The sequence below is a fragment of the Poecilia latipinna genome, unplaced genomic scaffold, assembly GCF_001443285.1.
Source record: "Poecilia latipinna isolate Pla-1442-1.1 unplaced genomic scaffold, P_latipinna-1.0 Scaffold294, whole genome shotgun sequence".
In the NCBI taxonomy this organism is placed as follows: Eukaryota; Metazoa; Chordata; class Actinopteri; order Cyprinodontiformes; family Poeciliidae; genus Poecilia; species Poecilia latipinna.
Window position 1 is genome coordinate 72,844 of NW_015112910.1, and position 26,435 is coordinate 99,278.

The 26,435-nt window shown below is 37.8% G+C and overlaps 1 protein-coding gene across 1 annotated transcript in view; it reads left to right on the forward strand.

The window, feature by feature from the left end:
- The window catches only part of thsd7ba (thrombospondin, type I, domain containing 7Ba), a 126,467-nt gene that overhangs the window by 65,633 nt on the left and 34,399 nt on the right, over positions 1–26,435 (forward strand). The window contains exons 6-9 of the mRNA XM_015034288.1: positions 175–333; positions 6,959–7,159; positions 18,023–18,214; positions 21,010–21,241. Of these exons, the coding sequence (XP_014889774.1) occupies positions 175–333; positions 6,959–7,159; positions 18,023–18,214; positions 21,010–21,241 (784 nt within the window). The remainder of the gene's footprint in view (positions 1–174; positions 334–6,958; positions 7,160–18,022; positions 18,215–21,009; positions 21,242–26,435) is intronic.

The following is a 26,435-nucleotide window of genomic DNA, read 5'->3' on the forward strand; positions in this document are numbered from 1 at the left end:
CGTCTCCCCTCTCTCCGCATCGCCTGGCCCACATGTCCAATCCTAAACGTATTACCTGGCAGCGGTTTCGCACACACACACACACACACACACACTGTGCAGCTGAATGTGTATGGTTTTGCTTGAGCACGGTTTATCCTTCTGTGTGTGCTCTTTCTCTGTCTGTTTGTTCAGTGTCCAGGCCTGTGGATGCTTGGCTGTGCGATGGAGATGATCCTCCATTGGCCGCTCAGAACTGCTCAGTTCCTTGCCAGCATCAGTGCTCGCTGTCCCAGTGGTCGCCCTGGAGTGCCTGCCTTCATGAAAACTGCAAAGAACCTCAAGGGAAGAAAGGTATGTTAAAAAATAACAAAGCATGACATGGAAACAAACAAGCCTTTGCTTTTCAAAAGTTTGGGGGAAAAAGATTGAAATTGAACAGATAATGGCATTTTAATGATTTTTACATAAGATGTATGTGGGAGTTGTTTGTGTCGGCATTACCAGCTGTAATATTTGCCAAGCATTTCTTTCAAAGGAATAGTTAAAATTCAACTCCATGAGGACAAAAAACATGCACTTCACACAGAATCCATTAAAAAACAACAATGCATGTTTATAAGTTTGCAAAAGTATTTTCTAATTGTCAGATCTGATATTTAAAAGGCACAAATCAACCTAAACATTTTCTGATTTAGGTTAGGTGAAATTACCAAAATGATTTACACTTTTTAAAATGCCAAAATAACAAAAATAAGAATTTTGAGAATTTTAAAAACTTTCTTCTATGTCAGACTCTCAAATTTACTATGTTTCCTTGATGTTTGGTTGAGTGGCATTTAAAATGTACTTCAGGAAAAGTTTTAAGATATCCTAATTCTGTTACATTTTATGAATTGAACAACAAAAATATTAAACTTTTTCAAGACATTGTTTCCTTTGTACCTGTAAGTAAAATATAACGTATGATTTTTTTCTGGGCTCAATAAATGTGCTGAAATTAAAGGTTGGATTTTTCAGAAATTTTCAGTCTAAGACAAAGACACTGCAGTAACGGATGGAATTGTTTTAAAATAATTAAAATATTGGGAGTGGAGAGGCAAATACTTATTGAGTACGCTGTATTTGTTTTACATGATCTTATTCTGTTCAAGAAGAGATCATTGTCCATTCGATGCCTTGGTTGTCAGCACCAGTACGTCTTCATGTTCTGGGATTTTATTCGGGAATTTTGTTTCTCTCATCTTAGATTTTCCATTTGGTTTTTCCCATTGTCAGTCTTCTACTTCCACCAAAGGTCTTTTGTTATTTTCTGTCTTTCTTTTCACCACCTGCTACCCTGTTTCCAAAAGTACATCTGCAATTTGTTTTTTTGCCGGCCTCAGTAACACTTAATGTCCAATTTGTTCCACTTTTTATTACATATCTTTTATTCAGTGGTCTCCTCTGTCCAGCTTTCTAACTTGGTGCGGAGATGTTTCCAACGCTGATTCTGCAAATGTGTGTTCAGCTTTGCAGCCACCACACGTACCTGGTTCTTTCTTTTTAGTTTAGCATTGCTCATTAGAAACTTCCCATCCAAAAACACTGAACAAGAAGATGCGTTCTGACACAAACACCTGTAACTCAACATGACACTTACTCAATGGCCAGCAAGTCACATGGAGAGAGTTGTCAATATAAATAAGAACAGAAAGACAGGCAGAGAAGTTTTAATTAATCTGTGTGATGTAACACACTCTGGTTAGAGTCAATATAAAATACCACAATCATTCTGAGGCAAATGCTTAAAATGAATCCAACCACAGAGCAAGTAAACATATATTAACTATGGGAAATGTAATTTTAAGCAAATGCCTTGTCAGTGTTATTTCCTTGATAATTACAAGCTGCAGTTTGTAACTTTTATAAACAATATGTTTTTGTATGTGTTCCAGTTTTATTTACTTTAAAGATATTTTTAGGGATATCATTAATTGTGCAAGTGAGTCTTTTTTGTAACTTGTTTCTTAACATCCATTTTTCCCAACCACATGAATATACCCAATAACCATATATATACATTTTTATTATTTTTCAGTGTACAACTATGCTACTTCATTAAAGTTTAGCGCTTTGTTTTAAAACGCTGGGTCTCCTTTTTTTTTTTTGTTTTTGTTTTTAGAAACATGTTGAACAAAAAGCAGATAGAGAAAGTTTGGCAAAACACCAAAAGACATACATACAGCTACAACATCCCCTAAAATCTGAATCTTTATTTGAACAGATGTGCATGAGGTGAAAATCCTAAGTATCTCAGTGAGCAACAATTAACTCTGTGTTGCATTGTAGACAGTGTATGTAAAATTAATACAAACTGTTGCCTAAGCACTTCCAGTATGATCAACATGGGACTGCACAACCCTGAAAGCTGTTACTCATGTGCGATTTATTTTCTTTTTCTGATTTGTTTGCCAGTGCTGCACTAGTCAGATAGGGGAATATTTTGTCTGACATAGGTCATGAGTTAGAATTTTAACCGAATGGACCGGACAGAAAAAGGTGCAGAGGAACCTCTGAGTCAGAATTATAAACATATTTCAGCCGGAGGACAAAATAAGTCTGTTGGGATGTGGCACAACATGCAGTGTCTTACAAAAACAGTTGTACCACTTGAATCTTCTCACATTTTTTTTTCCAGGTTATAACCACAGATTCCAGTGTAAATAAATAAGAATAAAGTTTATGGTGATATTTATTCAGCTCACTTTAATCTGTCACCCTTTAAATTCAATTGCAACTGGTAGCAACAGAAGTTACATTTAAATCACCCCTACATCACCTTTGGGTAATTTACCCCCCAGTATGACTACAGCTATCCTGTGAAGGCCTCAGAGATGTGTCCATGAGTTTTTGTAAACAAGCATGAAGACCAAGAAACACCTGGGAGACTAAAAGGTGCTCACTCAGGAATGAAATTGTGGAGAAATGTAGAGCGAGTTTTAGTTGTAAAACTGTGAGACATGCCCTGCCCAAGCTAACCTGTAGAGGCTGCAGCAAATATGTGGAAGAAGGTGGTTTAGTTTTTGTTCCAAAGGAACAAAAATAATATTTATAATGCATAAAATCCCCATTTAATGTGAAAAACTGTGGAAAAACCAAGGGATATGAATGTTTTCGTAGATCAACCACTGAAGCGATGAAAAACAATGAGACCACTCAGTCTACCTGTCTTTTCACACCACAGGTGAATCATGTCGGATCTGACTGCTCTGAAAGGCAGCGTGTGTGGAGTGAAGCGCGTTTGAGCCGTTATTGTGTTAGGGCTGTGTTAAAAGGGCATCATGACCTCGTCGCCGCGGTGAGTAAATGCGCATGAAAGCCCCCCTGGGGAGCGGCGGCAGTGCAGATCGTTCAGGTCAGCGTCGGTTCTCTCAAAACACCGGATCTCTTTCCGGATGAGCCGGGTCCTCACACACACACGGCGTCATTAATATATTTGGAGGAGCGAGAAACGAAAGCGTCTGCCGTTTTGTCGGGGCCTCTCCTGAGGCAAGCCGTCTTTAAATGGTGTTTATAAAGACTCAGAGCACACGGCAGGCAGCGTGCAAAGCAATAGAGTCGTTCACGGTGAGCAGTGCTGCCCGCGATACATTGAGCAGATATTGAGTAGTTGTATTGTGATCCATTTGCTTGTTGCCCTGGAGCTTCTAAGAATTTCCTGCTCTGACTGGACTGCCTTTATGCTTTAGAGTAAACTGATCCGTCTCTAACCGAAAGTCCCGTTATATCCCTGTTTCTGGGTATGGGAGCCAAGCAGCTTTGCTCATGGGGAAATTGCAAATTTAGATTGTCTTGCTGTAGCTTCACGTCTTTTCATGTTATCTTGGCCTATCGTATTTGCAGCTGTACAGGGAAATCAATTGAACACGGGGGGCTACTGGATGAATTTTCAGCAATGTCTCTACCGGAACTTGGACAGCTGGAGGGAAGGTATATTTCTTAAACAGAGTGTATTAAGAAAAAAAAAAAAAAAGAAATCACACTTTCGGTCCTTGTTTTCCTGAAATAAACTTGGTATGTCCAAGAAACCTTTTAATTATTAATGTCCTAGCCAAATCGTTTCTTGTGGCTTGGATCCGAGTAGCGGTAAGTGCTCTGGGCTATTCTGCAATCGATCCACAGTGTCTTTGGTGTTGGAGAGGCAGCTGCGCTCAGATCAGGCTGCTAAACCCAAGCTTCACTCCAGTAGATGGTAGACAGATGTCTGTAATTTGCAGACTAGGATTCTAAGGGTTAAAAAGGTGCAACCCTCAAAATAAAATAATTTGGGGCCCTTCAACTGGTAGCTGGAGTCAGAGTGAAATAAAATGAGTACGTCTCGAAAAGACATACTCATGTCTGCTGCTCAAGTGTCACTGAGGGAGAGACTGGGGTTTAGAAATAACTATTTCATCTGTCAGCTTTTTGCCAGCAAGAACATTGTACCGTCGTCAGGGAATTGGAAAAGCTTAGAAGTCAATTCAAACTATAAATGTGAACATGTCCAATCAATAGAGACCTTTTCATGGAAAAGTTAATATTTTATGAACAATCCATCTTTAGGAAAATCAATGTTGTAGAGTGAGCAGTATGAATGGCATCACGGGACACTAAGGTGATGTGGATGACTAGGTAAGTGGCGTAAAGATAATGACTCGACGTGTTCGTGTCGTTCAATAATTTTTATGGCGTTTTATTGTTTGGCCCGTCTTTATGACGTGCTTGCCATTCTTCGAGCCAAATTTTTCCTCATTCATATTTAACAGATTTTCTCTCTGAGGTTTTATGGTGATACGACAGCTGTTAGGTGGCAGAACTAAGAATCGCAGGAAAAAAAATATTGCTGAAGTAATTTGTTGATAAGATTGTGACACCTGTGACAACCTGTCACAGGCGTAGCTGTCACTGACAGCTGTGTTAACCACACAAAAACATAAACGTGATCTGGATCTCAACGGCACTGTCAAAGTCTGGCAACTTAATATTGATGTAATTAGTGGATCACAAAGGTTTTCATACCTTTTGAATTTTCCTCACATTTGATTGTGCTACTGCCATACACTTCAAAACATTTATTGGGTTTTTACTATGATAGAAAACAAATAAAAAGCAGGTCATGAATGCTAGTTGGAAGAAAAATATAAAATGTTTTCATTAAAAGTTTTTCACAAATGCAAATCTGAAAAGTGTGGTGTGCAGTTTTTTAGTTCCCTTTACTCTCATATTGCATTATTGATTTCATCAAAACCTATCCCCTTCAGATGTTGCCTTGCTAGCCAATAGGCTCCTTGTGTGTATATTATTATCAACATGAATTAAACTGCTCTCTGAATGCCTCAGACGTGTTTTACTGAACATTTGTGAACAAACAGCATCATGAAGCCTAAAACGCGGAGCAGCCAGGGATGAAGGATCATTTGTGATTTGTAAACATTAAAGAAAATGTTCAAGGCGTTTGTATACCTCTTGGTAATAGACGGTTGACCAAATTGAGACATTTTCTTTCATCCATTACTTTGCTGATTTGGCTCTGACATATAATTAGATGTTAATTTACATGGACTCATCGCCTCCTCTGGTGTTAAGCTTCCTGCACATTGGGATCCATCACCAAATTTCTTGGAATAAGTGGATGATATGGCTAGTAGTTTAAATAATCTATATCCATAACACATTTATTTTTAACTTAAAACATTTTACATTAGTGATTAAACGATCTGCTCTTGTTGGATCTTAGGGGAAGGAACTCTGTGTTTGCAGAGGTGTCGTCCCTTACTAACTATGTGTTTCATCAATAAGACGAGAGACGCATCAATGTTATGACAGTGTAGTACTTGTTTCAACCACCGGTTACGTTCAGGAAGCTGCAGTCTGTCCTGTTTCTTCAGAGCAAAGGTTTTAGTTGGAACTGCTCCTCATGCTGCTCCAACATGCAGTTCAACTCATTGGAGGATTCTTTGGTTTAATTCATAGGTTTGGTTTTAATTCAGTAAATTTCATGAACCCATTAGCTGTTAGACCAAAATGTACAAGAATATGCTATAGATATTGTATATTTTTATGGAAAATGTCACCTGTACTGCTTAAAGTGACAATCATGACTTAGTTTAAAAATACTGGAAGTAATAATAATAATAAAAAAGTGACCCTGTAATTGGAAAGACAGGAAGCTATTGTTAAAAATATTCAGTCACTGCAACTTGACCCTGCTTCCTGGCTTTTGTCACACTGTCGCCTCTGCTATGTTATTTTCACCGTCTTCCTCCCTCGCACCTTCAAAATACTGCTTCTGCTGTATTTCGATGAACAGAGTCTCTTTACTGAAGTATCAACCTTTCATTGTACGCGAATAAAAGACTCAACAGTTTTCTGTAAATATAAACAGTCGAGTCAGAGCAGTTACCTTGACGCTCAGAGGGTATTCCTAGGGCAAACGGCACAAAATCCCACGTGGAGTGACGTCCTCTGCAGGAGATCGATTTCTGTCTGTCTGTATGTCTTGGATGATCATTCTGGCTCTTTTTCAAAACTCCTTTTAATTTCACAGTCTGCTGATGAAAGAGCTCCTGCTCCTGGGTTTGCAGCATGATACATAGATGTAACAATTTTGCCTCCATAACACAATCTCTTTTGCTCTGCTAACTTGGTTCTGAAGAACGGTGAGAAAGTTTACAGATGCAGACAAAGTTGCATCTCTGCCCTCTTTGGAACTCATATTTTGTATTCACTTTTATTTTTTATGAGAAACACGACAGCTATCATCCCTGCCTCACACTTAGCTTCTACAAAAACAAACTATCTATTCTAGTTAAAATATATCAATGTGAAAATATAGAGAATCATTGATGGTTTGAAGGAGATTATGCTTAATCTATAAGAAAGGCAACATGCCTAATCCTAAAGTCTGTCATGTCTCTCACATTTCCTGTGCTTTTCTTTGCTGTCTGCCCTCCGTCAGGTTTCAGACAAAGGAAGAGAGAGGTGTTGTGGGAGTCCAGTAATACTCCGGGGACCTGCCCTCATCTGATGGAGTTCATCCCCTGTGAGGATCCTGCCTGCTACCTGTGGCAAACCCAACAAAAAGGAAAATGCATTCCCACCAACAGCTCCTGTGGTCCTGGAACCGCAGTACAGAATGTGACCTGTGTCGACGCTGAAGGTAATGCTCAGGAACCAGAACATACCTGCTTTGGCCCATTTTAAAATGCTCTGTCTGTTTTTTGATTAAGCTTCCTGCTTACAGCAAAATTTGAAAGATTACTGCATAAATAACGCAATAGAATTGGGATTTCTCCGAAATGCTTCAGTCTACAGTAACTAGCAAAAGTATTTGAATCTTTGAACTGATTTTCACATTTTATGTGGTTTAAAAAGTTTTCCACCTGTCTTACCTCACTAGAGTTCCTGTCTTTACATGTTTGCTGTGTCCTCTGCATTGCTTGTAGCAAACTGCAACCAGAACTTCTTCAGGTTTTCTTTTAACAGTCTTTTTTTCTCCATAAAGGCCATAACTAAGGAGTGCATGACTACTACTTTTCATTTTACCTGGGACGTAGATCACTACAGCTCCTTCTGTGTTACCATGGTTACCAGCCTGTCAGATAAGGAGCATTGTCATGACGTATAGCAGGTTGTATTTGTGACGATGAACAGTGCTCTGCATGGAATATTTTGTAACATTATCCGTGTTTAAATATTCTACACAGCCTTTTCAATTCATGATAAAAACTGTTCATTAATATTTGCTGAAATTCTGAATTTATGTTGAAGTTAAAATAAATGCAGGCGGACTACATTCACTAGTTGGGTGGCTACTGAAGGAATGTAGATTGACTAGATTTTATTTTGGGTGTTGGAGAGTAGACGGGAGGAACACAAAGCCATGCCGCGCTACAGATTTCATAACATTCTCTACTTTTTGCTGGTCCATTAAATACAATGCAAATAAAATCCATTTTGAAATCCTCACGCCATTACAAAGGTGGTAATATGAGCATCACTGAAATGTGTTCCATTATTAATTAGACAGATAAACCTCAGTGACACTGAAGTTAAAGTACATTTCCATTTTTACACAGAAGGTGAGATGATTATTAACCTTACATTTAATATCTCAAACTACACTTTTAACAATGTTCATATTTATCCATATAATTCTTGAGTGTACAGAGTTTATTTTATACAGTCTAGTCATTTCTATTTAAATGAATCCAAGCTACTAAGAACCTGAAACGGCTAATCCTAAAAATTCAAATGAATAAGGAGCTGTAAAATTCATCAAGGTTACAGTGGTGCCAGCAATGCAGTGATGTAGAGAGACCTCACCATCAATTTTATTGTGACGCCTGAACCACCAAGTGTAATGTGATCCATTGTGCTCAGGCGCATCATCAAGGTGGGTGACGGGAACATTACCATTAACGGCGCATGCATTATTCATTATGGACCACTGTCAGCTTTATGGGCACAGAAAACACGGGCCTGATTAAAAGTCAGAATCCCTGCTTCCTACCAGGCATTAATTGCTCATCTCCATTGATTATGGGCCTAATTGGAGCCTTTTTTGTCCATGTTTTATTACTCTGTCACAATGGATCGGGTGTATGTTTGTCATGAATCCAGATGAAAGTCCAAACACATTAGCCATCCTAAGAGCCTAATGAGTTTTGACGGGCCGAGTGAGGAGGGAAGCTTTAGAAATTTGGTGGAAACAGTCTCGGGAGATTATTTAGAGTGGATTCCGTGTTTGTGGCTGAAGAAAGATTGATCTATGCTGTGTTTTTTTATTTTTGATTTTTGTCCTTTGACTGACCATTTGAATTCATTGGCCTACTAACTATTGTCTTAGTTATGTTGCGCACTGTTAGCAATGTTTCTGTTTTATAACAGCTACAGTCAGAAAGAAGGACCCAAACGCTCTGCTGCCTTTGTTAAGAAAATGAATAGCAGTAAACTCATTGAAGAAAAATATAATTAGATAGATTAACTTGGACCGTGATGATTAGTTTGCAGGCATGCAGTCATAACCCACTTTGACCAAGGTCAAGTTTCCGCCTTAGAGAGATGATTCTTTCGACACTTTTTACTATTGTGCTTGAAATATAAATTTCGTAGACCTTGGAGAAAGCAGCTTCTAATTGCCTCTCTGGCTACACATTCAGATTCAACACACTGAAGGTCCTTTTCCCAAGTGTTGCACAAATAAGGATGATGGACACTTTGTCTGTAGAGAGGAAGGCAACGAGGCATTATTGGTCCTGGAAAAATATAAAGAATAAGTAAATTTGAAGGTTTCAAAGACTCTGGAATAATATAATTTCAAGTATTTTTTTAAGGTCAGGGGTTGTTTAAAGCTCCTGCTACTGCTATACCTCTGAGGGATTGAGCCTATCATAAGATGAATAGTTGAAACTAGATATGACAATAACTTTCAGAATTATTCTTCCTCTGTTTCTTATTGTGTGACAGAAAAACTTTTTTTGTTAGAATTTACATATTTATAGGTTGTTGATTAAATTCGAGCAGAATGCTTAAGAAATAAAGAGACTGGAAGCACCAATTATTCCCCTCTCACTGAACTATGCAAAGATTACCGGTTATATCATATTTTTGCTGCATTCTTGATGTGTTTTGTTTGTTAATGACTTTCTATTCTTACTTCATAGAAATTTCACAGTTTAATCAAGAAAGCAATGTTGTGAGAGGCAGAAATATTTTTGACTGACTGCAAGGTTTATACGTGGCATGTATACCCGCAACTTTCTTAGCTTCTGTTAACTTTTTTCTTGCAAAAGGAGAAAGACATAAATGTTACGTGAACAGACTGTTAATACTAACCACGCAAAGACAAAATAATGTGATACTTTATGATGCACCTGCGTATATTTTGGAGCATGATCAATGATGGCAAGCTCATGATGTTCCCTTTTCTTCTAATTGCAAAAGGGACCTGTTGTAGCTTTATTTCAACAATGTCTTTCATATTCTCACTGTTCTGTAAAGGCCATTCTGGATTGCATGGATAATAATTGTACTCTCAATACATTCTGAGGCTGCAGCTCCTCCAGATTTTCAATTGACCTCGTTGCTGCTTCCCTGGGCAAAGCTCTGTCATTTTAGGTGGATGACCGTGTCTTTGTAGGTTTGCAGTTTAACCATCTTGTTGCTTTCAGTTTGAAGTTCTCCAGAAGATGCTCAAACTTTGGGGCTAGCTTGTTTTGGAAACTAATTCCGTTTTTAACCTTTCCACAAGTTTACAGCTGACCCGTCTGCTATGCTTATCGGTGTTCAAGATGCCGTTTGTTCACAGTTTCACTCACAAAATCTCTGAGGCATCGGAGAACAGCTGTGTTTTCACTGAGATTAAAATACACACCGACACAAAACGTGCATGCAACTGGTTGCACTTTTCACGGCGAGTACAAGAGTAAAGGCGGCTGAAAAGTATCGTTGGAACAAAATAAAAGTTTTGCAAAGCACAGTGTGGCCCGGGTAGACAAAAAAACAAAACTGTAAAGTGGGTTGTTCTGAAATTTTGCAGGTGAAGAATTATTTTCTTTCTTTCGATGACATCAGCTTTGCATCAGCAACTATTCAATCACATCCAAAATGTTATCGGCGGAAACCCTGTTGATAGTTCTTACTTTGCGTTATAATTACGCCTTTTCTGGAATTTTTGCATGAATTATTGTGCACAGGGTTTGTACAGCTGCTGCTGATTGCCTGTGTGTGTGTTTGAAGGAAAGGTCAGCAGTAGCGACTGTTTCTTCACGACAGTCTTGTTTACATAATACGTCTCTATTAAAAACCTGTTTCCATGTTGTGTTTTTCCCTAAAGTATTGAGTCAAGTGAAGAATAAATTTGCTTCTGCCGTGAAGCCCATTTGAAACAAGTAAAAGATTAATCCTCTACATAGATCATACTCAGAGGGTAGCATTTGAAGACCTGCAGGCTTCTCTCTATTTTACCTTCCCACATAATGTAAGTTTTTTGTTTGCAGCTTTTCTAGGATAGAACCAGAGAGCTAGACTGCTTTTCAAACCTGTAAAGGTATGAACTTGTCTATGTCTCTGCTTTTGAGGAGCACAGATGCATCACTTCTCAAACGAACTTCAGCTGATGGAGGTCAGAAAACATCTCCCATTACCAAAATGCCAGGTTGTTTTGCTTAGATATGGTAATTCATAGAAATACTCAGGCTGAGATGGAATAAAATGAGTTGTTCAAGGACATTTTACAGTTCAGCTAGAGAGACGTAATGCTAACAGAAGAACTTGCATAACTAAAAAGCATCACACTAAACACCAGCTTGTCAAACTCTAGCTCTCTGGATAAAAAATCATATCATTTGTAATAATAAAATCTTATTTGTATGAAACGATCAACATTTACAACTCCATTTGTACACATAAAAAATTTATATTTGAGAGAAATAACTAAAAAAAAAGATAACATGCTTACTGAAGGATTTTGCTTTACTCAAGAGTTTTGTTGTTTGATTGTTGATATTACAACTGAAGTGTAAAAACCTCAAACGTGTCTAAAAACTGTCTGTGAGATTTTTAGAAGTCAATACAATTCCATTACATTACTTGGTAACTACTTGTCATACAAATGTTTATAGTTTGATTAACAGTAATAACAAAGTGTGATGTCCTTTTGGATCAGTGACAGGCATTCTGCACTAATCGGTATTTTAATGATTTAAAAGGCTGATGTCTGTCTCTGTCAGAATCCCAGCCTGTGTTCTCATGTGTGGCTATTAAAACTGTATAATTTTATGAGCGTATTATTTTGTTGATTCAGTCAGATCAGATCTTTTCCAGTCTTTACAAGAACGTTTAAAGTGAGAGAAATCGCCAACTGTTCCAGCTTTTTCCCCTACTTACATATAGTTTTGGTTGGATTATCACCAGGTCACATTAAAACAGATATTAAACTTCTACAAGCTGTTCTTCATGACAGTGTGAGAATCAGAGAGTAGCGTTCTTCATTAGCTGTCTGAAATTCACCTGATGTTGGAGCAGCAATGTTAAGACTTTTTTGCAGAAACTCTGATTTGAACCAAAAGATTGTCACCAAATAGGAAATCGGAGTCATAAAGATTACTGATCATGGGAGGTAAAGTGGAGGTATGATGTAAAATTGACTTTTTTTTTTTTTAGCTTATGTTATAATATCATTTCTTCATCAAAATGAACCAAAACATTGATTCTTTCATGCATGTTTGAGAAATATATGCTCACACAAAGCCCTGGCTGTTTACCCAAAGCTTCTCCGTGGAGCTTCAGTCTCCAGTCCCTGTTTCTTCCCCCACATATTTCCACCAAACCAGCAGCCACAGCAATTGGCAGTCTCCTGGTTGAAATGCTAAGCTTATTATACAATCTACTTTTCAGTCCAACTCTACTTACTGCCATAGTTGGGCTTACATCTTTTATTTATTGGACATAGTTTTTCTGACCCCTGTTGTTGTCCCCAACTAAAGTTAATACCTGGTCAGGAGCAGAAACTGTCGAATGATGAAATGTTGTGTTAAACCTTAGAAGGGAAAGTGTTCTGCTGCAGAGACGCATTGGACATAAACACAAACTGGGAGTCTGCAGGTTGTCAAGCAAAGAAAATAATAAGGTTTTATTAATAAAACAAAAGGCATTGCAGTTCCAGGAAATCAAGAGAACACAGAATCTAAATTAATCTGCTGAGCGTGACAAGAATGAAAGTGAGAATTGATAATGCATTCGCACAACATAAGAGAGGCAAGGATTTATTAGCAACCAAGGAGAAATCCTCAGTCTACATGTACTGGTCTGGGAAATCAGGGACACAGAGATATGTCATAAGCTAAAATCTAGTGCACGAAAATCAAGGAATTGATCAATTCAAATTAAATAAATAAAAAAAAACAACAGACTACAACAACAGTGTAGAATATTTAAAAAAATCAAGCAAAGGATATCTGCATACTATAACAACTTGAATCATCCAAATTTCAAAATTACAAAAACTACTTAAGAAATCTTTACATCCCTTTCAGTTTCCATAAAACATTACTTCATATAGAAATATGGAGTTACTAAGTTTAGGTTTACATTGTATTTTTAAAATTAGGGGTTCCAATTACAGATCCAGACCACTTGACCAAACAAAACATTGTTTAGGCAAGAGCAGGACAACAGATTTTAACAGACCCCCCCTTTTTCTTTTGCTTACATATTGTTATGATATATTGTTGTTGATTATTGAGGCTCTAAACCAGCATAAATAACTGCTGAGATGGCTTACCCGCCAGGTATTTGCCCAAGGCTGAGTGAAGTTGTTTTGGCACCTCGTTCAGCTCCTTCTCCTTGCAGAGTCAATGCCGCCGATCGCGGAGGCTGCTGACTCAAATATACTCGGTATATGTGTAACTGATGGCTGACATGACTGATTTTCTACCTCATGTACTGCACTGGATGGTGACTAACCCAAAGCCTGCAGACTCTCTGACATTTGTGAAACTAACAATAACAACAACAGTGTCTCTCTCCAACTGCCTGCCTCTTTCCGCCTAACTGGTCAACAGTATGTAGTCAATGAGGAGCCCAGAAAAGCCACTGGAAACATGGACGTATGGATGTCAGAGGAGGTGAAATTGTAAAGGAACATGCTTGGCAAGCTGATGTACCCCAGACACTAATTGGTCATCCAGCCCAGTTTGTCACAACCCACTGGGATTTTGTCCAGTTCACCTTAAAGCTCCCCCAATATGTGATTATTAACTTTTAAGAAAAGTCAATGCCAATTTTTTTTTTTTTTTCTATGGATTTAGAGCGGAATAATAACAATGAGAGAGATTAATTGGTCGGTGGGCGTGCAGAGCAGAAATCATGTTGAAATTGCATGCAGTAGGCAGCGATATTATTTCTGAGTAAGAGCTCTAACTACAGATCCCTGTATTAATAATGCAGGAGGACCCCAGGGGCAGCCGTCTTTCTGCACAACAGTACACCCTCAGACACACACAAGCATGCACACACACGCATACACAAGTTGTAGCTTCGTGCTGTTATGTCATTTGTCCTCAGGCAATGGTTCCAGACAGTTTTGTGGCTGTTTGTTTGCTATTATACTCATTAGGCCCTTTTGTTTTCAGAGTAATTCATAAATCAATTGTTTTTATACAGTTTATTAAAGAAGAAAAAATAATCCCATACTTAGAAACAAAATGTTACCACAGAGTCCTTAAAATTGTACTTTAGCCTCTAGTGTTTTATATGTCAGAACATTTTTTTAGTGTGTAATATTGAGTGCAAACATGTGAGGTAACCTTGCATATGTCTTTTATCTAAGAGTAAACTCGCTTATTGTGCCCTTCCAGACACGATGACAACACAGCATGCTGGATAGCCGAGGGCCTTCAGGTCGATTAAATTCCAACTCATGAAAATCCAATTCCCATCTTGTGTTGGAGCAAAGTGGCTGGAAATAGAATTAGGCTTTCAGATCTGGGAGAGCAGTAAGAGTATTCATGGGTCAGATCCTGGTGTCAAGATATGCCAAGGTTTTGGAACGTTTTGGTTTGAAATGGCAAACATTTTTGATTATGTTCTTTCAGTTTTCACTCATTTTAATTAGGAAACAAAGGAATTGATTTTTTTCCTGCTGGATAGAGCATGAAGGAGTGCAACGCAAACTCTACCTCACCTCTGTAAAACTGTTTCACAGGTAGAGCTAGCAAGGTATTAGTGACATTTGTGACCACAGGATGGCAGATGGCATCTGGCAGGTAACTAGTTTCTTATACATGGGTCATCATGTCAGCACTAGGCAGACAAAATCACACTTTATTTTTAAATAGGACTTGCATCAACAGGAAACGGGAGAATACGGAAATTGCTGAATGAAAGAGAGAGTAAATCATTGTATGTGCACACAAGGGGTGATTACTGGATCAGGTGAGAGTGATTAACATAATGTGGAAAAGCCGGGGTTAAGCACTGACTGGAGGATCTGAGTGGAGAAATAATATAAAAGTTATAAAGTATATAAAAGTTAAGAGAATAAAATTTTCTGTGTTGTTTTTCCCATTTAAACTTTTGGCTGCATCTCATTCTTATATCTAGTTTTTTTTTTTTTTTTTTTTTTTTAAAAATGGGAAGGTTAACTTATAGAAATGTGTGTATGCAGTGTTTTATTTCACACTCGCTTTGTATAAAGCAAGCCAGTCTGAAATAATTACCTGGGTTGGCGCGATGGTGAACCATGACAATGAATTCCCACGCAGCGTAAAATCTCAGTCAGCTCAAAACAATTATGTTAAACTCAGCTTCGATTCAGGCGCTGCAGCCCCCAGATCACTGCTTAGTTAGCTGCACTTTGGAAATGTATGCATGAGAGGAAATGTAAACTTTTTCTTCCACAGCTTTCTAAGATTTTAGACTTAATTCTGACCTTTCACATTACATCTCTACATTGCTGTTGTTGTGTAAATATAGTCTGCTTTAAATTTTAACTTATTTTCCTATTCTTATTTCATCAAAAAAATGCGCTGATATGTTCTTGTAATATGTTGTCATATGTTGAGTTTTTGGTGGGTTTTTTTTGCAAATGCATTTATTTAAAATACTTTGTGTTACCACCTAAGTTTAGTGTTTTGTAGCACCATTAGCATGCTAAAATAAGTATTTTATGCTAAAAAACAAAGATCACATATTGTTATTGTTGTAGACCTGCTGTGCTGAGTTTGGAGTAAAGTCAGTACATTCCTAAAGTGTGCTATAACTAAATCACTGGATGCAGTGGCCCCTAGCTTTTCTCCATTATTTCTAGACAATCTTCTGCTGCACACATGTCAGATATTTTGATGTAGCTTTAGATGCTTTAACTCTATGGGCAAAAGGTTTTCCAACTCCCTGAGGGAGTATTTTACATTTATCTCATGAGGCGTTACCAAGGCTCGTATTTTTCTGCATTAGCTGTATCCTCCAAGACTAAGAGTGCATAGGGACAAAAAAACAACAACAAATTGATAACAAATATGCCCTAGAGTTGTTATTGTTAAACTATATATCTTGTTGTAGTGGCAAGTTCAGCAAAGTTAATGACACTAAGCGGTGGAAGTGTATATCTATAAAAACGATGCCTGGGCTGCTGCTGGCATTGTTTGGACAAGTTGATGACATCCCACTTTTTTTCTGTTTCTCTCTCATTCTATAGAGAGAATCGCAAAAATAAAAAATAAAAAAATAGATATTATTTTCTGCAATACTGATGAATAGTCACGTTAAATGTTTAGTTTATTTTGAGTCAATAGTTCTACTGACTTACTTGCTTGATTTTTTTAATTGAGAGGTTTACATATTTCACTACATGCCTGCAAGCTGAGAGATGACTTAAAAAAACTATCTTATATTACCAAAAAAAAAAAAGAAACATAACACAACAGACTGTTTTTTTTTTTCAATCCAACTACATTCTTTCTGTGTTTTACCAGGAACTTTGAAGGGAGCTCTGTCAACTACAAGAAGTTGTTAGAGTTTCTGTAAATCTATTATTACTAATGTAGCATTATACCTGTGTGCAATGTAATTTTAAATCATTTGGTTTACTTACATCATGAATGCCATGCACTGCTGGATTGAATGTAATATTTGTTGTAACAGAGAAAATTACATTTCATTTGGTCCTTTGTGATCTTGAAAACGGTTGTTTTTCAAAGAAGCATGTTAACAAACCTGACTCCCAACAATGAACTCTAAAAAGATTAATGCTGAAGTATTAACTCGGAATTGAGTTAAGCTGGTGTCGCACTGTTTCTCGTCATGCTAAGTACATTATTATGAAAACATATTGGCGCTTTTACAGATTTCTCCAGTTTTTTACTTTTCTTGTCATGCTGACATGTTTCAGGCCATCAAGCAAATTTTGTCATCAGACAGAAATAACATGAGTTAATACCAGTGGCAGGCTGTACATTTGGTGCCATCAGGACTCTTGCAAGTCCTGAATCAGCAAAACAGCCCCAAGCATTTTGCTACCACTACTGTGTTTAACTGTCAGTATCATGTTCATCAAGCGATATATTATTCTTATTGACACAAAGTCACTTAAATTGGGTCAGGGACTGACTGCCTCTTTGTTTGAGAAGCGTAGCCTCAGGCCTGGAGGAGCTGACTCTGATCCTGGCCTTTCTCCACTTGGCTGTGATCCACTCCACTGCACTGTAAAGGTCATGGCTTGAAGATGCAGCTCAGAGACCCCTTCTCTCCAGGACTACACCTGCACACCCTGTCCATTGTTTTCCATTGTTCAGTTTTTAGTTCACACACATACAGTCACGCAAAGAATCAAGTTGGTTCATGGGAAAGAAAATACATTTATAGGAAAATAGTAATTTAAGCTGTAAAAAGTGATATTTTCTTAAGATGAAGCCTAATAACAGTGTTTTTATGGATATAAATACATACAAAAGAAAATAAGCCAAATTTGACCCACTTCACATTATGCAGATTATTAGGGTTAAGTAATGTTATTATTGAGCCAGTACAAACGTATTTTCAGAATATATAATATATTTCTTATCAATGGTGCCTATTTGTTGGATATATTGGAACTCAAAGTTGCAAAAGAAATTAAGAGAAAAAATAAAAGAAGATTAGTTTACCTGCTCTGCTTTATCAGATGTATAAGAATGAGCATTTCTTAGGTTAGTGAAGGCAATCATATTGCTGATACTGAAAAATAAAAGCTGAGTTTGTGTAACTCTAATAGTTCCTCAGTTTTTTTTTTTATATATATATATATATATATGCACACATACACCTGGACACAAATGGATTTATTGTCACACTTTATTTCGTTTACTATAAAATAATCTACCGTTGAGTTTGGTGTCACATGTGACCTGTTTTGTCAACTCTCAAATAAAATAAAAACTGAAAACAACCTTTTCTCTGCCTTTATTGGCTTAATAAAATGAATGCCAGTTATTACACATAGCTCATAATTTTCATTTCAGCTGTGTTACTATGCCATGTTTAGGAGGTGATGTGCCCGACAGCCACTGTGTAGAAGAGCCTCCACCCACTGAGGAGGCCTGTGATGTTGCCTGTTCTGCAGACTGTGTGGTGGGCTCCTGGTCCTCCTGGTCTTCCTGCTCACACAGCTGCGCCACAAAGACCGCAGAGGGCAAGCAGAGCCGCAGTCGCACAGTATTAGCCATCCCAGGAAAAGGTAACCTGAAAATCCCTCTGATTACTTTGACTCTTCTGCATATGTGTGAAATACCTATTTCTTCCACACATTTTACTTTTCAACCAGTTTGCTTCTTTTCTTTTTTTTTTCAATGAATGACAAAGCAGCAATTAACAATAGATCTATGTTCAATACAAAACATGTTCATTAATTTTTATGCACAAATTCATTCTTAGATGATAAGATTTTAGTCTGTTTAGTTCTACCTATTTTGAGTCCTTTCAGCCGTTTTATAGCCTCATGTCACTTTAAATCCAAATAAACCACGCCCCCCAACTCAACGTTTACACTTGGACATGAAAACGGCTGCGAACAGATGTGCAGTTATACAACTGTACATCTTTGAAAAGCAAAAGTAGAGCCTCCTGCACAACCAACAAGGCTGCTGCAATTGGTTTCTGGATTGGAAGTCAAAACCAAAACACCTGTGTTTTCCAGCAGCCATTGTAAAGAATATACAGTAGTAGAACCAGCCATTCACATGTACTGAAGCTCAGGTTGGGTTGTTTGATGAGAGGCGGTGTCTGCTGATTTGTGACGTTAAATTTCAGTGGTTTTTGAATTGGGTCATTTTTCAGACGCCAGAAAACATGAACTTATTGCCAACATTAACTTATTAAGCACTTGGTCTGTTTTTAGAAGCATTTAAGACCTAAAGGGAAGCACAAAAATGTGCAAAATTTAAATTTTGTGTAATAGGTCCTCCTTAAAAATAGGCAAATTTACATTTACTAAGACTGAATATGAATTAAATATTAAAATTAACTCGTATAACAACATGTATGAAAAACATATAAGATGTATCCATAAGTAAAAGAGCAGTGTGTAAGCTTTATTTTGTAACTAAAAATGTTTAGAAGAGTTTCAGAATTAACTGTAAACTAAGCTCAGCAATTAGTAGATAAAGATTGATTGAGCTGAAGCTTTTATCAGCGTGGTTTCACCAGCATCGCGGCCCTTTCGTCTGGTCCCCCAGATTTAAGAGTGTTATACAGACATTTTTCATTTCAGAAAACATTTGAGGTTTGAGCAGATCATCCATTATCAGGAGCTGTTCCTCTGGCAAGTGTTTCTCTGTGTACTTCATGTTTTCAAGTCAGACAGCCTTGGTTGCCTTGGCAGGCGGCTGCTGCCCATTAATCCCTGTAACTAAACACATATCAGCAATAACAGCTGATGAAAGAATCTTGCAGCTTAAACCCAATTGCTGGATATCTGTTGGCTGGCAGAGGAGGCTGTAAGAGAGCAGTTTGTGTGAAACCTCAGTACAGCTGTGGAATGCAGAGTAGATCAGAAACCGTAAGGATCTCCTTGGTTGTAGTTCGGTGAAAAAGTCATGTTTGTGTTTTGCTGTGGTCCTCAACACTCTCCAATTAACACGTTCAGCTCATCATCAGTTAGGCTTTTATCATTTTATTCCATTCAGATTGAGGAGTCCTTGTAGTCAGAAACAGAGAAACTCACATTAACAACAGGAGACAGTAGACTCAGTGCTGTCCTTAGAAAATAAGTGAAAGTTAGAATTTAGAATCACTTTTTGATTATTTTGCTTTTATAGCCATCTTTGCTACATGTTAGCATCAGGGTTGCCTTTGAGTTTGAATTGGATCAATTTTCTGAAGCCCTTTTGCATCATTGTTTACCAAGCTGCTTCAGTTTATTGAGATTAGTGAACATCTATTGTTTTACTGCTATCTGAAAATTACCGAGTGACATTTTCAGAAGTGTTTGGGATCATTGTCATGATAAATGACTGACTTTGATCATGTGTCATATGTCAAAACATAACAGAGTAATTGGGTTTACAGAGACGTTTGTGTCAACTCACTGACTGCAATATGTCCAATCTTTCTTTATTATAATCTTCTGCTCCAAAAATTGCTCAACCCAACCAACCTTGCCTCTGATCTGACACACATTACATACACACAGTTCATTTAGAGGGAAACTCACTCATATGTATGTACATTTATGTACATGTAGATCACAGCCAAAACACATTATCTCTTTTCCAAAATGAAAACTGTTGAGTCAAACAAATTGTGCTTGAAAATGACTGAAAATAGCTGCAGGTAATTTTGGAAAAAGGGAAGAAAAGCTGCGGAAATGAAGCAATAGCTTACGCTAAACATTAGCAAAGAAACAAGGCTGTGAATTATGGCTATTTTTCGTAGGGCACTTTGCAAAACTGTTTACTGTCACAGCTGCCAGTTGCTTCTTTTAGCAATGTATTTCTTAATGTGTTTCCTTCTTACCATTGTGTTACACACACCTGAAAGCTCCAGACCCTCAAACTGTCAAAATCAGCGCTGCATAAAGGTGATTCATCTTCTCTGAGCATAAGTTAACCAATTGATAAGCAGCATCTGGCTGCTACTAAGCAGTTGCAGTGTAAAATATTTTCTCAATGTGCTAAGACTCTTCATCTTTTGTGAAATACACACCAGGTTTTAAAAACTTGAATATTTATCTGTCATGGCCGAAGGCAGCTGGGTTTTTTATTGACTCTGCTCTATTTCATCCTTGCTCAAAACCCCTCTGAAATGTAGGTGTTTAGTTGAAGGATTTATTAGCTGTTGGTGGAAATTTCAGATTTTAGAACTGTTGTAGGCAGATGCAGCAGATGTATGACTGCCAGCTAAACCGCTTTGAGCCAAATCAAGAAAGAACTGTTGGGTTGCGTCCGAAGACAGCGGATCAATCTGCACTTTTTGAAATGCTAGATTGTGAAATGTTTTTGTTTTATGTTTCCTTGTCTTATGTTTCACCTCCAGATGGTAAAACATGCCCAGCAGCCCCGGCCCTAGAGGAATGGCGAGTCTGCAACGACCATCCTTGCACTGTGTTTTACTGGGAAGCCTCAGAATGGGGGCCCTGTACTGAGGACGCGCCTTCTAAAACCAATGAAACTAGCTCCCGCAATGAGACGTCCGCCTGCCCTGTTGGTGTTCAGAGCCGTAACGTCAGCTGCATGAGGAGGAATGCTGCTCCAGTCATAAGTAGAAGGTATGCTCTCTGCCACCGGGTAAATTTGTTGTCATCAGGACATTTTTAAAGCATTTCACCACAAAAACACTAAATCTTACCACAGTGTTTTGGTCTAGTTTCTAGTGTGAATCTGTCAGTGCACTTGAAATACAACAAACTAACTTACAAGTCACTTTTCAGCAAGATGTAGGAGCTTGTTTTAAGTCAATAATTACTGGATGAAAAAGCACAAGTTCCACCGGTAGATTGTTTCATTTATAACATGAGGAAAATGTCTTTCTTTAAGATTATTATTAAGGAATTATGGAGTTAAAACAAGCTTCTGGATCTTGCTGAAAAGTTACTTGTAAGGTAGCTTTGTCTTATTTCTAGTGTACTAAAATATTTGGACTAGAAACTAGACCAGATTTGCAATAGACAAGAGAACGACTAAGATTTCATGCTTTTTCAATGTTTTGACTTTATTCTGAGTTTTATAGATACTTTGGTTATTCCTGCATTTTGATCTTTACAAACCAACATATGCGTTTCTGCCTAGAATGGAGTCATTTTTTCTTTTTATCTTTTATTTCTATGTTTTTAGTCACAAGTAATCTGTACCTTTTAAAGATTTTTGGGAAATTATGTGCAAATATTCAGATATATGAATACTCTTTGTAGACTATAATTTGTAAATACACAATGTTCATTCCCCCCCGCCCCCCCCCCAAAAAAAAACACAAAAAAAAACATGTCTGAACTTAAGTATCGTATAGATATTTAAAGATGACTCAGAGGACGGGATGTTCTGTGGATTCACATCCCAAGAGTTTTGTGAAGTGTCTCTCTTCCTTTATATTTTCACTCTGCATTCTTGCTATTCTTTTATATATATATATATATATATATATATATATATATATATATATATGAGTATGTGAACCCGAGATTCATCTTGCATCTGCTCCCCCATTATCCTTCTCTTTCAGCAATACAATATCAAACACTGCTAAGGGCTTTTGTGCTGTCACTTTAATGATGTTAAAGCCTGCACCAGAAAGACAGATTTATAAATAATTCACAAAGTTTGCCCTTCTTTAGCTCAACATATTATTGACAGGGCCATAAAATGGATTATGGAGAGGCTTTTTTCTCATGCGCGTCCTGTCTGCCACCACAAAAGCTTTAATGAAAGCTGTCATTTCTGCTCCTCCAACAGATCTCGCTCGTACAGTGTGCCGTGAATTTAATCACTTCGCCTCTCTCATATCCCTGCAAAGTGTTCATTTATTGGAACACCACCTAAAACATAGACCTGCATGTTGCTATTCGATGACTGTGTCTTGTCAGTAACTTGTGAGTTAGTGCTTCCAGTTACTAATTAATTGAGGCACATAGACTCTTAGGGATACACAACCGTCATCAGACGACATTGTTTTTCTACTTGAGATCAAACGTTCAACTGGAAATGTCTTCAATATTTCTGAACAGACTTTTCAAAACAAAAACCAATGTCCTTTGTGAAAAGCAGGTTCCTTCAGTCAGCGAAACACCTAAGCATTTCATGGTGGGCAATAATCTCTGCAGGGATCTGTGGCTCAACCAAAAGCTTAGTGGGTTTTCCTTGGTATCAGCCCAGAGCCTGCAGGAAAAAGTTTGATTGATTTTCAGTTTTATTTCTGTTCTTTTTCTCCACATCCCGAGAATAGCATCTGTAGCAACACACCTGTGAACTCTATTCAATATTTCAACACTTGGATCAAATGTATGTTTAAAATAGCGCTCAGTGGCGACATTTCCTGACAAGGGCAGTATGTATGAGAAAAAAAAGAAAACATACTCCATGTCATGATTAATAATTTAAACAAATAATTCTGTCACAATTTGCCATCAAAACAAAACCATGAAGACCAAGAAACACTCCAGACAAGTCAGGGGAAAATTACAGTCGGCTCTAAGCAGGGTTGGATTATAAAGTAATAAATATCCTTTGCTTTGAAGATCTCAGGGAGCTGTTCAATCTGTCATCAAAAACTGGAAAGACTTTGGTGTGATTCTAAACCTGCTAAACGTACAGGCCATGCAAGACAAGCATTAGTCAGAAAAGCAGCCAAGAGGTACATGGTAATTCTAGTGGAGACGCAGAATCTACCACTCAGGTGGAAATTGAGTTGAAAGGATAAGTATTATTTTCAGTCTCCAAAAGTCATGCCTTTATGGAAAAGGTAAGACTAAAAAGCCACTGAAAGAAAGCAATACAAAGGCTTTCCTAAAGATTGCCACAAGCCATGTAGGGCACCAGGAAGGACCTCTAGTCACGTCAAAATTAAACTTTTGACCTTTGTATAAGACACGACGAGTGTATCCCTGAACATTTTTTTTAAACTCTTTTTTGCATGCATTTTTAACAAGAGTTTATGTAGATTACATCACCTGACACAGAGCAGTTCCTGCTACTCCTGGAGTCCAGCTGTGATCCCCATCCACTGCAGCTGTGGAGTCCAAAATTTAAACAGTGAAATCAGACTAATAATGTGTTAATCTCAAATTGTTTCATAGTGGTTATGGTTTGAAAGCCTCTCCAAACTGTACAGTGAGGGAAACGTGTAGATGGAGTGAATTACATGAGCTGCACCAATCGCATTTCTTGGAATGAAAGGGGGAAAATAAAACGGGCTCTAAACAGGATTAGAGTAAACTATCCAAAGTAATTATTTAATACAATTTAACAGCAGCTAAGCTCTAAAACGGAATTAAAATCTTTAATGTTGGTAAGATGTGTGTCATGGGAGTAGTAACGATGCACATGCTGTGGCAGCAGCAGCGTTTCTGCTCCATTCAAACTGAAAATCAGTGATCAAAAACCCTGGGCAGCTGTGATAGCTTTTTCATCTTTCTCAGGACATAAACATTGACAAATATTCCAACTTTACCAATTAAAATCTTTTAGGCTTTGATGAAAACATTTTTCTCCATATATCCTTGGAGACACTAAACGTTGACGTGTATTTTAATTACCTAATCCCACTGAGATTGATGTTTATGATCAGTGTGTTTAAGTAGAAACTCTGTAAAATCCTGTGATATTCAGTGACTGTGCCTAGGTGTTGTTTTCAAACAAATTTACAGAGATAATTTCCAATATTATAAAGCTACCAAACAACAAAAGGGTCTGCAGATCAGGACAAACCAGGAGAAGACAGAAACAAATGTGGATATTCCACAAGGTAAAAATGTTCAGTCATCCCGCTTCAAAGCGCCACCTTTAATTTGGAGTCCATCCTACAAAGGCTGATTTCAGTGCAGTTTTCTGTTTACTGTTGAAAATCAATATCCACAGTCATTCTGAGGACTTAAATAAATTCAATAATTATGGAAACTGTGGAGTACAAAGAGTATTTATCTTTTTAGTGCGGATTACCTTAGACCATGAAAGCAATTAATTTGGTCTTTGACTTCTCTACATTTTCAGAAATGTCTAAAAGACCTCCAATCCTCACACTGTTGTCACAGCTGAACCTCATTGCCTTAACTGTATGTCTGACATCCTCATTTTAAGCAAATCCCACAATATTCCCCCAGCTGCTTTGTTGCGTTGCCATTGCCTCTGGCATGCATCAGTGCAAAAAGGCAGAGAGAAGAGAGGGGATAAAGCCAGGGAAGGAAAAGGTTTTATATATCCTGCCTTCTCATGCTTTGGTATACTTTGATCTCATTCTTGTCCGTGTTGGCTTGTGCAGTCGGAGGGATGTGGCACCATGCTGGGGCTCCAGTGAATCCTGGATTTCTGGTTGTTGGGGGGGGGGAGTCACTCAGCCCGAAATGAAATTTGCAGATCTATGCATGCCTCTGCAAGACAAGGAGGAGGGGTTTGCCTGTTGGTTGATCAAAACATCAAAGCTTATGAATTATTTTATTTTGCAGAGTGTTTTAATCCCAATCATGTTAAAGCTCTACAACTCAGAGAATACAACACGGCCTGTGGGGTGTTAAAGATACGTTACAGAAGAAATGAATTTGCCTAAAAGACATGAAAAGATTTTTTTTTTTTAAATTTTAGAGAAAGAAGGCACTAAAAAAACTTTAACAGTTCCTTTAACATGTCAGAGATGACGTACTGTTATGCAGTTTTCATGTTGAAACATTTTCTCCAATTTAATTAGCACCCTGGTTTTAACCCTTTCTTCCTAGATTACACTCCAACAAAATGCTAAATCTGCTTTTCTTGTTATTAGAGTTGCACACTTCTGGCAGCTGGGCGTTATCCTGTTTCTTATCTCTGACACAGGTGGAGCAAAGTGTATTTTTAGAAGAAAAAAAATGTCGCTGAGGGCTGCTACTTACTCCTTCTACACTGTGCCTCATCGGATTATGGAGGCAGTGGTTGTTGATCTCAAAAACAATTAGGCAATCTCACACAATAAAAAGGTGTAATAGCTATCCTGGTCCTCTAATTAGCAGTAGAATTCATTAGTGACAAATGTTATTAGTTCAAAGTTGAGGCAGAGCAATTACTGGTGGATGTGCTTTCCTTTATTTTCACTGGTTTTGTGTTAACAGTATAATTCAGTGAAGTTGCTTAGTTTTTTTGGGTAAAGCTCCAGTAGGTGAAGATTTGCATAAGGTGAGATGTCACTGGGCTTTCACTGAATATCTCTTTACCTCTTTTAGCAAATTCATTGCTACTTCAAAACTGAGCTCTCTGACATTTTTCAGGATTTGCATGAATAAGTGAAAAAGCGACAATAAGGAGACCAGGAGAAGCAGATTGTAGAATACAGTTGGAATCTGAGTACAGGAAGAGGAAGAAAAATACATTTTTGAAAGGTTAGATTTTATACTTCAAATTGAGGCACAATTACAGATCGGCCTAATTCCAAGGAAGATCTGCTGCAGCTCTACAAAGAAACTATCATCAGGACAGATTCAAATGTGAAAGAATGAATGCACTCAGGGGTGAACCTGTTATATTTATGTAATCTAGATGCAGAATGAGTAATGTGACATTCGTAACGTGTTGTGTTGTTTCTGTCACACACTGCAAGAAAACAGAATTACTGATTAAAAGCTCTTAATATTTTCCAACTTTAGAGTAAATGTGTTAATTTTAAAATATGATACATGCTATCTAATACTAAATGTGAAATCACACACACAAGATCCCCCCCACCCAGCTTCCTGCTGGGCGGCAGAAAAGTTGATGACATTTTTTTTAGCTGTCAACAAACCGTGC